The 14149-nt window shown below is 35.2% G+C and overlaps 2 protein-coding genes and 1 pseudogene across 2 annotated transcripts; all 3 read left to right on the top strand.

Annotated features, from left to right (window-relative positions):
* Positions 1 to 265: 265 nt before the first annotated feature.
* On the top strand, positions 266 to 1348 carry LOC145002338 (uncharacterized). Its single transcript, XM_078961630.1, has 2 exons — positions 266 to 856; positions 923 to 1348. Exons 1-2 carry the CDS (start codon positions 266 to 268, stop codon positions 1151 to 1153), a joined length of 822 nt encoding a protein of 273 aa, XP_078817756.1. The 3' UTR covers positions 1154 to 1348.
* Positions 1349 to 4987: 3639 nt separating this feature from the next.
* LOC145000487 (pentatricopeptide repeat-containing protein At2g22410, mitochondrial pseudogene) lies at positions 4988 to 7463 on the top strand (annotated as a pseudogene).
* Positions 7464 to 7761: 298 nt separating this feature from the next.
* Positions 7762 to 9808, top strand: LOC145000488 (vesicle-associated protein 1-2-like). The gene is made up of 8 exons (XM_078959721.1): positions 7762 to 7886; positions 8005 to 8075; positions 8257 to 8338; positions 8632 to 8747; positions 8862 to 9032; positions 9132 to 9173; positions 9321 to 9398; positions 9507 to 9808. The coding sequence occupies exons 1-8, from the start codon at positions 7835 to 7837 to the stop codon at positions 9621 to 9623; spliced, it is 729 nt and encodes a 242-aa protein (XP_078815847.1). The 5' UTR covers positions 7762 to 7834; the 3' UTR covers positions 9624 to 9808.
* The last annotated feature ends 4341 nt before the right edge of the window (positions 9809 to 14149 follow it).

Raw genomic sequence — 14149 nt, forward strand, 5'->3', positions numbered from 1 at the left:
AGCCAGGAATGGATTAGAAGGGTACGTGGTTAACTTACAAAGCAGAGTGTGCAGCTGTAGGCTTTGGGATATCTCAGGAATTCCATGTGTACATGCACAGTGTGCAATATTATTCACTGGACAAGATCCTGTTCATTTCATAAGTGAGTGGTTTCATGTGGACAGGTTCAAGGCCATATATGCAAACAATATACTACCTGTGAATGGTAGAAATTTATGGCCTAGAACATCATACATAAAGCCTCTACCCCCTTTAGCTAGAAGAATGCCAGGGAGATCAACTCTGAAAAGAAAGAGGCATGCCACTGAATCTCAAGACAAATACTCCCAAAATAAGATGAAGGTTACAGGAAAAGGAAGGACTGTCCAATGCAAAAATTGTCTTCAAAGGGGTCATAACAAGGCATCCTGTAAGAATCCCAAGGTCACACCAGAACCCAAACCCAAGAAAAAAATGGGTAGACCAAGATTGGATCCTGATATCAGTCATTGGACTAGAAGTGGTGTAAGAGGTGGTGTCAGAGGTAGTAGAGGTGGTGCAAGGGGTAGTAGAGGTGGTAGAGGGGGTAACAGAGGTGGTGCAGTGGGTAACACAGGTGATGTAGTGGCTAACAGAGGTGGTGGAGTGGCTGAAGTTGGTGGAGTGGCTGAAGTTGAAGGTGGTGGAGTGGCTGAAGTTGAGGATGACACTATTCCTGAAAAATATTTAGTCCATTTATGGAAGGCAATGCAAGATTTGAAACAATCACGGTATTCAACTGAAGAAATTAAAAAGTCACTTAGTCTGACAGATTCACATATGAAACAACTCAATGATTACAATGACACTATTGAACAAGTTCTTCCTATGTCTATGGTAAACCCTCTATATTACCTTAATGTTTACATTCGTTTATGTTATTAATTGCTTGATGTTTTATAGGAAGAGGAGTATCCACCTCAGACAGAGACACAAGATGGGGATGAAGAAAATATCCCTGAGACACAACCAGAAAGTGAGGAAGAAGAAGAAGGCATTAATGACACCCATGAATTACCAGTACACCTTAGGATTGTGAAAAAAAGAAGGCCCTCTGAGAGGATTGTTAAAACCAAGCTGAAGAAGATGGGATGTGTTGGGACTTCTTCAAATTCACCATTGGAGTTGGATTAGGGTGTTAGGGTGTTAAGGGTAGTAAGGGTATTTTGGTACATCTTTTGTGAATGCTACTTTTGTGCATCTTTTGTGAATGCTACTTTTGTATATCTTTTGTGAATGCCCTTAAATTACTGATAACCATATTTTGTACATCTTTTGTAAACACATTGAAACATTGTGAATGCCCTTAACATGGTTGGTAATGACATATTGGAGTTTGTTGTTTAATTATTTTAGCCACATTGAAACATTGTGAATGCCCTTAATATGGTTATATTTGTCAAGTGTACACCATTTATGCAAACCAAGAAGGGCACCAACAACACCTCTGTAGTAAGATCTTGTTATTGATCTAAATGATTCTTGACCATCCTAACAAATATATAAAGAAAAAAGAAGAGATTTTTTTAAGATTTGTTTTTATAATAAATGTAACATGAGAATAAGGTATAGAAGAAAAGAAGGAGACAAACTGTGTCCCAGATTTGGAGCTTTATTGGTTTGTTGTCAATGGTGATCATTTTAGTCCCAAATTCAACACCAATTGTTAAATCATGGTTATATTTGTCTAGTGTACACCATTTATGCAAACCATAATAACATATTGCCATTTCATTAACCGAAACATTAAACTATTACATCAAAATTTATCTATTACATCATGATGATAACAAACCAAAAGATTACATCATCCCTACCATACCATAATACCCTACAACTTACACTAAACTAACCATACATCATCCCTACAATGAAACAAACAAAACAAACCATCATCCACTTGCAGAATCCAAATTCATTACTAGGCACATGTGTATTGTCACACATTGCAATTTGATTATCAGGTTCAAGAGCATTCGCAGGGGCAATAGGGACATCAACATTCACAGGGGCAATAGGGCCATCAATAGGTATTTCACCTTCATTAACAGGGTTATTAAAAGGAATAGCTACACCCCCATTAGCAACAGCTCCTAACTCATACATTCTTTCTTTATACCACTTATTCAATAGTGGTGGGTCAATCCAACGAAAATACCCACAGTCCTTCTCTTCATCCTACATAACATAGCAAGATGCATGTTTTTAACATAGAAAAATGGGAAATTTAGAGGATTAGAAGAATTTGAGTGAGTTTTGAAGATTCTATACCATGTAATTTGGGCAACCAAAAAACCTCCGACCTGGATTCTTTCGAGTCCATGATGTCCACATCCCAACCGTATCTCCACAATAGCACGTTCTGATGTTGGTGCTTGACGAACTCGACATCGATTTCCTGTTGCCAATTTGCCCTAATCGTTCGCTCCTTTGACTGGAGATTGAAGAAGACGAGCTCGATTCAATGATTTAGCCCTCTTAAATGGCATGTAGGATGTTATTTCACATGATGACTTCCACGTAAGCTGCCACATCAGTTAGATACCGGCTAACCTATTAAATATCTCGTTTTGATTACGTTTACAGGTATTTAGGACTAAATTGCAAAAAAAAATATAAGGGCTAAATCGATTATACGGGCAATACTTAGGGACTTTATTGCAGTTTTCCCTTATTATTCCTTATATTATTCTCATAATATATTAATAATATCTATTCTCTCATAATAAATCATCCTGTCAAGTTGCATGGTGAAGGCAACCCAAAAGGACCATGCACAATCGGGTCAAATACTTGCCTAATATAGTTGCAGCCTTAGACACTATTCCAACAATAGTTTTATTGGTAACCCAATACGTTGCAGGCGAGGAGATGAAGAAGACCCGATACCAAGACATACTAAGATCAGATATCATGGAGTTTGTTAGTTTTTCCGCATGTCCGCCATTGGATGACATGATAGCTAGGGCCAGAGAGTGGGAAATTGATTTGAAGCATATATGGAAGAGGAAGGCAGAGCTGGGGCAGACAACGAGGGTTTTGGCGAAGAAACCCAACGTTCTAGACCGAAGGGCCAGAGGATCGGGGTCGCTGTGGCAAGTGTGGCAGGGCGCATGACGGAGTCTACATGACGGGGGGTTCGGGCTTCCATAAGTCCTGCAATCCAGGACACTTCGACATGGATTGTACCGCTACTACATGGTAGTAGGGGGGTTCGGGCTGCTATAAGGGCCATTAGAAGGCCGATTATCTGAGTTTAGCAGCGATGAGACCAATAGCGGCACCTGCTCCGACGGCCTTGAGGATCACTGATGGCTACCAGGGTAAGGCGGAGGCGCCAATTATTCGGAGTAGGGTATTTGAGCTGCCAGCCGAGGATGCTAGTGCAGCACCCGATGTGGTCATCTTCTCCTTACCTTTTTATTTATGTTATTTAACATGCTTATATGTCTCTATTTCTATTGGGTTAATGTCACTGCAACCCTACCAACTATCAGGTTCTATTTTAAATGGTCCTTCATGTTTTTTTTTGTCTTTTAGGGGCATAAAGTCCATTTTTACCTATTAAAAAGAACCTTAACCTGTAATTACCAGTTTCCTTATTAACGTGGCTTTTTCACTTAAAATCGAAATTAAACTAAAATCCTCCTCACATCTTTATCCATCGTCTTCTTCTTCCACAAAACTAAAATCCTCTTCAAAGCTTTGATATTGCTCCCATTCACAAAACCAGCCACCATTCTTCCTCTAACAACATAAGTCCATCATAATCGACCCAAGAATGCCATCTAATCTGTGTACATCAATATGTCTACCGCTAAACATAGCGGGAACAACGATATCATGACTTCCGACTGTAATCAGCGATCTCAGATATTTGTGCTGCAAAGAGATGGTTTTGAGATCTGTTTGTCAAAAACAAGAACCATAGTAAACCTGAACCAAATCAAACCTTCTAAGTTTTTATTGCTGGCGACTGTTTTTGAAACTTAAGAAACAGATGCAAGAATGAAAATGACAAAACTCAAAGATTTGTGTCAGTTGACTGAATCTCCCATTCATTTTCATCTTTGGTGCAGGGACTGAGCTCGCGTTAATGGAAGTCCCCTCTGGTGTTCTCTTCCTCTTGCACATTTTGTTTTCGTTTTTTCCCGATTTTGTTCCAAATCTAGGTTTGATTTGCTTCTTCTGATCTTGAAAAAAAGATAATGACAGATAGCGGAAGATGCTGGTGGTGAACAACATAAGATGTTGGTGGTGGGCGATGCTTGTTGGTTTATGGATTCGAATCTAAACCCCAAAAATGGAGTTTCAAACTAAAGATGTAGGTGATGGGTTGAAATCAAACATTTATTCATACTGTTCATAAAACATTAAAAAAATCTATTTAATTTTTTAATCTAGAAAACAAAAGTACGATATAAGATATTGAAGGGTTTACTGTTATGATGATGCTATTGTGATCAATGATTCTTTAAGTAATGAGAGAGAGAGAGAGAGAGAGAGAGAGAGAGTCAAAATCATTACCGCACATGTGGACCAATTTCAAATGATGTGGCAGTAAATCATTTTGACTAGACAAATGTTTACCGGATGACCACTTCCATTATCTGATAATGGTTTTTTTAACATATTAAAATGGACTTGCCCTTAGAAACCAAAAAATAACATTAAGGGCGTGTTTGACTTAGCTTTTAAAAGCTAAAAGTTCTTTTCCAAAAAGTTACAAAAAGTCATGAAATCCTGATTTTTCTAAAAAGTTGCTTTTCCTTGTTTTAAAACTAAAAAAATTACTAGCTTGCCAAACATTTTTCTTTTCTTTTCTTTTCTTTTTTTTTTTTCTTTTTTTTTTTTACAAAAAAGATTTTTAACTGTGAAAAAATAAACCAAAATCCCCTAGATTTTTTAAATTAACACATAAAAGTTTGTAGGGCTGACATTTTTAGGACGTTCCTTGTGAACATTGATTTTGTTCTGTAGCTAGATCCTTTGCTTAGCACGAGGTTTGACGATAGATTTGGATTATCCATTAGATGTTAGATTGCTAACAACGGTCCGATATGAGTATCGAGGGTAGGAGGGAATAGCGCCGGTGACTGAGAACGAAAGGAACCCAGGGTGACACCAATTCAATAGAAGGGAATGAGCGGGAGTTCGGCTATTCAAGTGATCGATAACCGCTGAGGAGTAGAGGGCCGAGCCCAGAGGAAGATATGATATGTTGGCTTTGTGATGATGACCGTTGCTATTCAATTCGATTCTTAAATCGATTACTACTCCAAATTGATTTGTGATTTGACTTTCGCATTGATTTCAGATTTGGCTCCAAAATTGGCACCAGTGACGCCATGCCCACATAAGATAAGATCAATTACTACTACTACTACAAGAAGCAGAAGAGAGCCCTCTTTCCCCTTTGGTCTTCCACTTCCACAAGCAGATTTTTTTTCTTCAAATTCCTCGACGAATTCACATGAAACTCCGTCCTTTTCATGATATCCAGCACATCTATCCTTTTAATGCTTCATTCAAGATCCATTTATTTTCCAGCCTCTCAAAACCCACTTGGAATTCATCACAAACCAATCTCTCCATCACAAACCCAACTCTATTAGCTGTAGAATCATGCAATTCCATGGCCCAGTTGAGGCAAATTCAAGCACAATATACTAGAACCGGCCTCCTTTTCCACGTTTTCCCTGTCAGCAGAATCTTAACCTTTTGTGCTCTATCAGACACTGGAGATCTAAAGTATGCTCATCGCCTTTTCAACCAGTTCTCTAATCCCAACGTTTATATGTGGAACATCATGATCAGAGGGTATCTAAAATCACATTTGAATGTAAAGGGGTTGTCTTTATTTCGCTTAATGGTTCGAAAGTGCGTGGAAATGGACAGGAGGAGCTTTGTGTTTGGATTGAAAGCATGCGAGTGTTTACGAGCGGGGGAATCGTTACATTCTTTGGTTTGGAAAGTGGGTTTTGATTGTGATTTGGTTGTGCAAAACGGGTTGGTTCACTTCTACGGTGAGAGAGGACAGTTGTGTTGTGCACGAAAGGTGTTCGATGAAAGTTGTGAGAGGGATGTTTTTTCTTGGACTAGTTTAATAAATGGGTACGCGAAACAAGGCATGCCAGACGAGGCATTGCGAGTTTTTGAGTTGATGGAGGCTAGTGGGGTTCAACCTAATGAGATCACGATGATAGCAGTGTTTTCTGCTTGTTCTCACAAACAGGACTTGGAGTTGGGGAAATTTATACATGATCATGTCAAAAGAATGAATCTGAATACGAGTCTCAATCTAATGAATTCGATATTGGATATGTATGTGAAATGTGGTTCTTTAGTTACTGCTAGAGAGATGTTTGATAATATGAGAACCAAAGATGTTTTCTCATGGACGAGTATGATAAATGGGTATGCCAAAAACAATGAGCTGGTTTCAGCAAAGAAACTGTTCGATGAAATGCCTGAGAGAAACATTGTATCTTGGAATGCTATGATTGCAGGCTATTCACAAAACAACAAACCAAAAGAAGCTCTAGAACTCTTTCTCGACATGGAAAATGAAGGTTTGGTTCCTATAGAGAGCACTTTAGTATGTGTGCTCTCTGCTTGTGGTCAATCAGGTTGCTTAGATTTAGGCCAATGGATGTACTTCTACTACATCAAGCAAAATCGGATTCAACCCACAGTGACACTAGGAAATGCATTCATAGACATGTATGCCAAATGCGGGAAGATTGATGCAGCAGAAGAGATTTTTAATGAAATCCATGATAAAGATTTAGTATCTTGGAACTCCATGATTGTGGGTTTTGCTTCCCATGGGCATGCAATCAAGGCTCTTAGTCTTTTCAAAGATATGATAGGAACAGGATTATACAAACCAGATGAGGTTACATTTATCGGTGTGCTATCAGCTTGTAGCCATGGAGGGTTACTCACCCAAGGAAGAAGCTACTTCAAAGAGATGGAAACCAGGTTTGGGGTTAAACCAAGAGTGGAGCATTATGCTTGTATGATTGATTTACTTGGAAGAATTGGGGTTTTGGATGAAGCTTATGAGTTGATAAAAGAGATGCCAATGGAAGCTGATAAAGTTGTTTGGGGAGCGCTTCTTAATGCGTGTAGGATGCATGGTGATGTTGATTTGGGTAAAATTGCTACTGAAAAGCTTCTTAAGTTGGATCCAAATGATAGTGGTGTTTATGTGCTTATGGAAAGTTTATGTGCTAGTAGATGTAAATGGGATGAGGTAAAGAAGATTAGAAGTGTGATGAGAGGGAATGGTGTTAAGAAAACACCAGGGTGTAGTTGTGTACAAGTGGAGGGTGTGTTTCATGAGTTCTTGTCTGCTGATAAAACGCATCCTAAATCGGAGAATGTATATCAAGTATTGAGTGAAATAACATCACTGTCGAGGTTGGATTGGAACAATTAATTTAAACAAGAGTAATTGTAATTGAGATACGATAATCAATTTATTTTTTCAACTAAAACTATTAAAATAATGTGCATATATATATATAGGAGGGAAGCAGTGCATTCATTTTAAAACTTTTATTTGGTCAAACTAAAATTCCTTTAAAGGTCAAAACATTTTTCGTCCTTGATCCCTCTCGATTTTGTTTTTTTAATTCTTATATAATAATATTTCATGAAGTTGAGAGAAAACGAATCCCCCCTCCTTTCTCTCCTTCAGCGAGAATACCGGATCATATATAAATCTCCAACTTTCCAAAAATCACAAACATTTTTATGATTATTCATTCTTCTTTCGGGAATCCAAAATAACCTGCAAACAAAAAAAATATGAGTACAGGGGAGCTTTTGAACGTCGAACCTACCGAGCTCAAATTCCCATGTAAGTTATCTAATGGCATCACATCATCGAATTAACCCCATAAATTTTTCTTCTGTTTATATATAAATAAGGTATATTAATTTTAATTCTTTTCGTTGCCTTTGATTGATTTGATTAGTTGAGTTAAAGAAACAGATCTCGTGCTCTCTCCAGTTATTGAATAAAACCGAGAATCATGTAGCTTTTAAGGTAATTCCTGTTCATGCTTAACGTCGATCTATTTCGTCCTGACTTGTGATATATAAAGAAGAGCGAGAGATTTTTTATTTTTTTTTTTATAATTAGAATAAAATGTGGTGGGATTTAAATAGATTGTGTTGCGTTCATATACATATATATAATCTGAATTTGGAGAAAATCATAATTTCAGGTGAAGACAACAAATCCAAAGAAGTATTGCGTTCGGCCGAATACTGGTGTAGTTATGCCACGATCAACATGTGACGTAATAGGTGCGTCAGTTTTTGTCATAAACTAAACTTTTTTTTTTTATCTGTTTTCTTTCCTATACCTAAAAATCAGAAACTTGTCTTGCGAAACACCAAACGATTTTGAACTAATCTTTAAAATGAAACCTTTCCCGCGTGCTTCTTTTTTTGCATTAATTAACGTAGCCCCCCCTTGCTTTTCCACATTTATACATCAAAGAAATTAACAACATAATCATATAATGAAATGAAGATAGGAGTCGTTAGCATTGAATATTAATTGATATGTTTGTGTTGTGGTTTTGGTTTTGCTACAGTTACCATGCAGGCTCAGAAGGAAGCTCCTCCGGACATGCAATGCAAAGACAAGTTTCTACTTCAGAGTGTAGTTGCAAGCCCAGGAGTAACCCCAAAGGACATTACCCCGGAAATGGTAAAATTAAAAACATGTAGCCATTAATTCGTATTCTGATTTGCTTGAGATTAATTAATTAGTAAAATGAATTTGTATTAATTTTTAGCTGATGATGATGGTTTGAGTTTACAGTTTAGTAAGCAGGCAGGACGTGTGGTGGAAGAGTGCAAATTGAAAGTGATATATCTTCCTCCACCCCAACCACCTTCACCTGTTCCTGAGGAACCTGATGAAGGGGCGCCTTCACCAAAGGTGTCCTTCACAGATGGTGGGATTAATATTAATACAAAAACTTCTGATCAGGTTGATTACACCTTAATTAATTAATTTCTTTTTCAAATACGTACTTACTTTCATCCATCTGTAACATCACATGATGATGATTCTTGTTCATGCTTGCAGGTTTCAAGACAATATGTGGATTCTGATGATAACTCCTCAGAGGTGAGTTTTCACAATCTCATGTTCATAATCTTTTTTATTTTTTTATTTTAACTATGGTAATATATATATATATATATATATATATATATATATATATATATATATATATATATATATATATATATATAAACATTGGTGAATTTGCAGGCAAGATCTCTCATCTCACAGTTGACTGATGAGAAGAATGCTGCTGTCCAACAAAGCAACAAAATTCGACAAGAAATGGTGAGACGACATTTATTCCTCATTTGAGCTTTTAAAGCCTTTTCTTTTTTACTTTATTAAACCTTTTTATGTTCATAATTTTTGCATCCTACTTGGTAAAACACACAGCAACTATTGACGCGTGGAGGAAACAACAAAAGCCAAGGGGGTGGTGGTGTTTCATTCATTGTCGTTATTGCCCTCGCCTTGATTGGTCTAGCTGTTGGGTTCCTCATCAAGAACTGACTCTTCCCTAAAAATTTTCAAAATTGATGTATGAAGGTGAAGAAATGCATGAGATTAATGTTTAACAATTATTTACCCTTGACATAGTCTTCTGGGGTTAGAAGAGAACTTTGTGTAGGTAGCTTTGTTTCATATTTGTTTCCATCTCCATTTAAATTTCATAATCAAATATCATATTCATTTTATTCTTCTTTTTCAAGTGATAAAGCGGACTCTTAGGGATGTATGTTATACAATGCATAAAGGGACGGGACTTGACAAGCCTTCTAGGGATACTTTCGTAGATGGAGAGGGGAAGGGCATTTACGTCTTTTTTCTAGACGAGAGATCATGAGCGAGTCCTTGGCCCACCTTTTTGAATGTGCAAAAAACTTGAATTTTTATTCCATTAACATGTGTCCCAGGGACGCCAAATGCTAATACAAATGGAAAGGATACACAAAATGCTTAGAAAACCGAAGAAACATCTAACCTATTATACTTGAATGCTTAGAAAAACCAATATATTATTTTTGTATCTATTAAAACCATTTGATTTTATGTTTATGGTTACATATATGCTCAGTGACAAGAAAACCTAAAGAGCTCGTCATTCCTTCGATCCAACCTATTATATGGAAAAATTCAAGAAAAAACTATTATACGTAACTGCTTAGAAAAACCATTTTTTTGTCTGTTTAAACCTTATAGTATTATAAACTAGTTGTTTCTGTTCTTTCTAGCAATGACCATGTGGCTCCGAAAATGTATATAGGTATAATAATGTTATTTATCGAGCTAATGTGAATATTGTCCGTTTTATATTCTACATGCATTCTTTTCCATTTTCTTCTAAAATATGATCTTAATCATTCAAATTGACGAGGTTTCTATAACTGATTACTAACATTGTACATTTTTGTTGTGTATTTATCAAACATGTGGATTTGTCCATTTTAAAATATGTTAATTCATTTTCTATGTTAACATGTAGTTTTCTAGAGGATTGTGTTCTTGCAAATCTCGATCAATTGGCTATGAATAATCATCACATCCCAAAATGTGGAAATCTTATGATAGGGTAGCATCCTTCCCCTTACTTTGACATTACCATCTGGTAGACATCATCTATATAATATAATCATATGTTTATAAGGAATATGAATCAAGAATCAAGATGTTATATTATTCTCAAACTCTACAATGTTGTTTTTTAATTATGATTCATTTTTCTCCTAACTTTCTCAATAATTTCTTCGAGATCTCATCTTCCCATTCAACATTACCATATTTTATTTTCAACGCAACCTTTATGAACCCTCCATTCCTCAATTTGTATTTCTTTCTTTCTTTTTTATCATACCAATTGTTATAGTAATTGATCTACGGCATGACACTTTTGTTCATCCCCTTACAATCTTTTGTTGTCAATATACAACATCTACAATAGAAAAAATGTTAACTATGAATCATTTTTATTATTTCTAGATTTATATGAAATGGTAATAAGGAGTCATTCTCACACCATTGATGCAAGGCTTGTGTAGAAACAATGTTGATCTAATTTCTAAACCTTTGGGTTGGAAATGGATCTTCAATAAGAAGATGAAGATAGATGAAACTATTGATAAGTTCAAATCCCATTTGGTCATTCAAGGGTTTAGACAAAAATCCGATGCTGATTATTTTGACACAAATGCGCCGGTGGCATGGATTTCTACCATTAGATTGTTGGATGTCAAAATCCTTTTTGAAAGGAGAGCTTGATGAAGAAGTTTACATGAGACAACCATAATGTTTTGTTAATGAGAATAAGGTGTGTAAACTTGTCAAATCATTTTATGGGCTAAAACAAGCACATAAACAATGACATCAAAAGTTTAATGAAGTTATTTTTCATGTGGTTTCAAAATGTGTTTATAGTCTGGTTGATTCATGTCGTTCCATGGTGATAATTTGTCTTTATGTTAATGGCATGTTGATTTTCGACACTAATCAACTTCAGTTGATGAAACTAAAAGTTTGTTGTCATCAAGGTTTTCCATAAAGCGCATGGAGGAGGTTGATGTGATCCTTGGTATTGGGATTAAATGGGTCAACAAGGGTATTTCTATGATGCAGACACACTATGTTGAGAAAATTCTCAAAAAGTTTAATTATAGTGATTGTTCCCCCATGAGTTCTCTCATGGATCCCATTGTGAAGTTAGTGCCAAACAAGGGCAATGCAATCACAACTAGAATACTCTCAAACGATAGGTTGCTTGATGTATGTCATGACTAGCACCCACCATGACATCGCTTATGCGATTGGGAAGTTGAGTATGTATACCAACAATCATAGTATGCAACATTAGGAAGCAATTTAGAGAGTGTTCAAGTACTTAAACAGAATCATGACTATGTTATCTAGGGTATCCTTTAGTTTTAATGGGATATTATCATGCAAGTTGGATAACCCATCTTGAAGATCATTCTTCTACAAATGATTAGGTATTTTTGCTTGGGGGAGGTGCTATCTCTTGGGTATCTAAAAGGCAAACTTGCATAACAAACTCAAATATAGAATTAGAAAGTTATTACATTAGCCACAACCGGTAAAGAAGCCTAATGTCTAAGCATAATCTAATGCTAATACCGTATATTTTGGTATATGTAAAGTACTTAGATATACAAATAATACCTAACTACAAAACTATATAATACCTAATTACGAAATACATGAATACCAAAAATGCAACCTATTTTAGAAATGTTCTTCAGGTATTATATTGGATTACATTTCAAACAATGTTTTCATAATACTTTAACTTAATAAAAAAAAGAACGAGTCTTATAACCTAAATACTACAAAAGACATGTGAAATGCCTATTTTAATCATTAAATGCACTATTTCATAATATTCTTTGAATTTCAGACCATGGTTTTCATTTTAGACATTGTTTTTTTTACTACGTATGAACATCTACATTGAAATTGTAGAACTTTTATTTTTTAGCAACCTTATATTATTAAAGCTAGCAAGTAACTAGCGAGAATTAAAAAAATACACAAACATATTCATGATGAAGTATTGTAAGGAGCCATTCCAAGTACCATTATTTTTCTTATTCTTATTCTTAACCGATCAACACAATCAAACACTGTTTTATCGATAATTGCATCCATAATCTTCTCTAACAAAAAAATGCATACTTTGTTTCGTTGAATTCATTGAGAGTATTTTTCGTAGGATGTGGTGAGTATCATATTTCATATTATCTTTAAAATAAAACCACATAAACGGATGTAAATCGTTGATGTTCAGATGCGACATGATACATTTCAAAGTAGAGATCATTCTTATGAATGGATTATTTAAATAATCCTAAAAAAACATATGGACATCTTTATAAATATCCAAAAGTTATGAATAGCTAAAATGTGATAATAATGAAATCATGATTATATAATGAGTTTTAAAGACGTGAAACACGTGAAACGTATTCAACATAAACTATCAATAACAACTTATATCAACATCAACATCATAATATTAAATTAGTCTCAAACAAATGTGATAAGAAAGATGTATGATGGTCGTTAAAAAAGATTTCCACATAAAATGCATTATATATATATATATATATATATATATATATATATATATATATATATATATATATATATATATATATATATATATATATATATATATAACGTGATGAACAATACAATAGTGTACGTATGAAGGAACAATGATAAAGGAAATAAATCTCTTGAAAGAGAGAAATAAGGGTCTACAAAAAAAGATGAACAAATATACACGCAATATGATTTATACAATTATAGTTTTTTATGAATATTCAATGGTGTATATATGAAGGAACAACCTATAAATGAAATAAATCTCTTGGAAGAGAGAAATAAGGGCCAACAAATTAAAGATGAATAAATCATACACACAAGTAATATGATTTATATATAATTATATATAGAAGAACGTTATATATTGTTATATACCTTTTGAGAAAAATGTAACTAAGAAGACCTAATCCTAGAAAATGGAGGGCAAATGTTTTCTGGTTCTAACGTTCGAATTTCCAGCTCAGAAAAGGTCCCACACAGGTGGTCCTGTAGGCAGTATGGGCTAGGAATGGCCTATAGTAACAAAATATAATAAAAAATAAAAATAAAAAGGACTGGTGTGTTTATTATAATAACTCAACTGGCTCAACTCCCAAGCCACTTAGCCAAGCCAACATGCACCCCACGAACCTACGCAACTTAAGTTGGGTTGGGCAACGATCACGACGATACCGGCTTCTACATTTTGACTTACCCTGTAACCCTGGTCAATATCAGTTATATTTCAACTTATGAGTTTACAATTACCAAATTCTATTTTCGCTCACAAACCTTATGGGTTAATAAATACCAGACAATATGAGATCATGATAACGTTTTAATTATTTTCATTAAATTTATGAGCATGGCATATCAGTATAAGGATACAAAAAGTAATTAACTATAAATGTTAATAATAGCTAGAGTTTGAAGATAGAGAA

The sequence above is a fragment of the Lactuca saligna genome, chromosome 6, assembly GCF_052625555.1.
Source record: "Lactuca saligna cultivar CGN05327 chromosome 6, ASM5262555v1, whole genome shotgun sequence".
NCBI lineage: Eukaryota > Viridiplantae > Streptophyta > Magnoliopsida > Asterales > Asteraceae > Lactuca > Lactuca saligna.

Coding starts and splice junctions, on each gene's coding strand:
- LOC145002338 (XM_078961630.1), top strand. CDS start 266: ATGCCAGGGAGATCAACTCTGAAAAGAAAGAGGCATGCCACTGAATCT. Junction 857..922: donor AAGTTCTTCCTATGTCTATG/GTAAACCCTCTA, acceptor GATGTTTTATAG/GAAGAGGAGTATCCACCTCA.
- LOC145000488 (XM_078959721.1), top strand. CDS start 7,835: ATGAGTACAGGGGAGCTTTTGAACGTCGAACCTACCGAGCTCAAATTC. Junction 8,748..8,861: donor AGGACATTACCCCGGAAATG/GTAAAATTAAAA, acceptor TTGAGTTTACAG/TTTAGTAAGCAGGCAGGACG. Junction 9,033..9,131: donor ATACAAAAACTTCTGATCAG/GTTGATTACACC, acceptor TCATGCTTGCAG/GTTTCAAGACAATATGTGGA.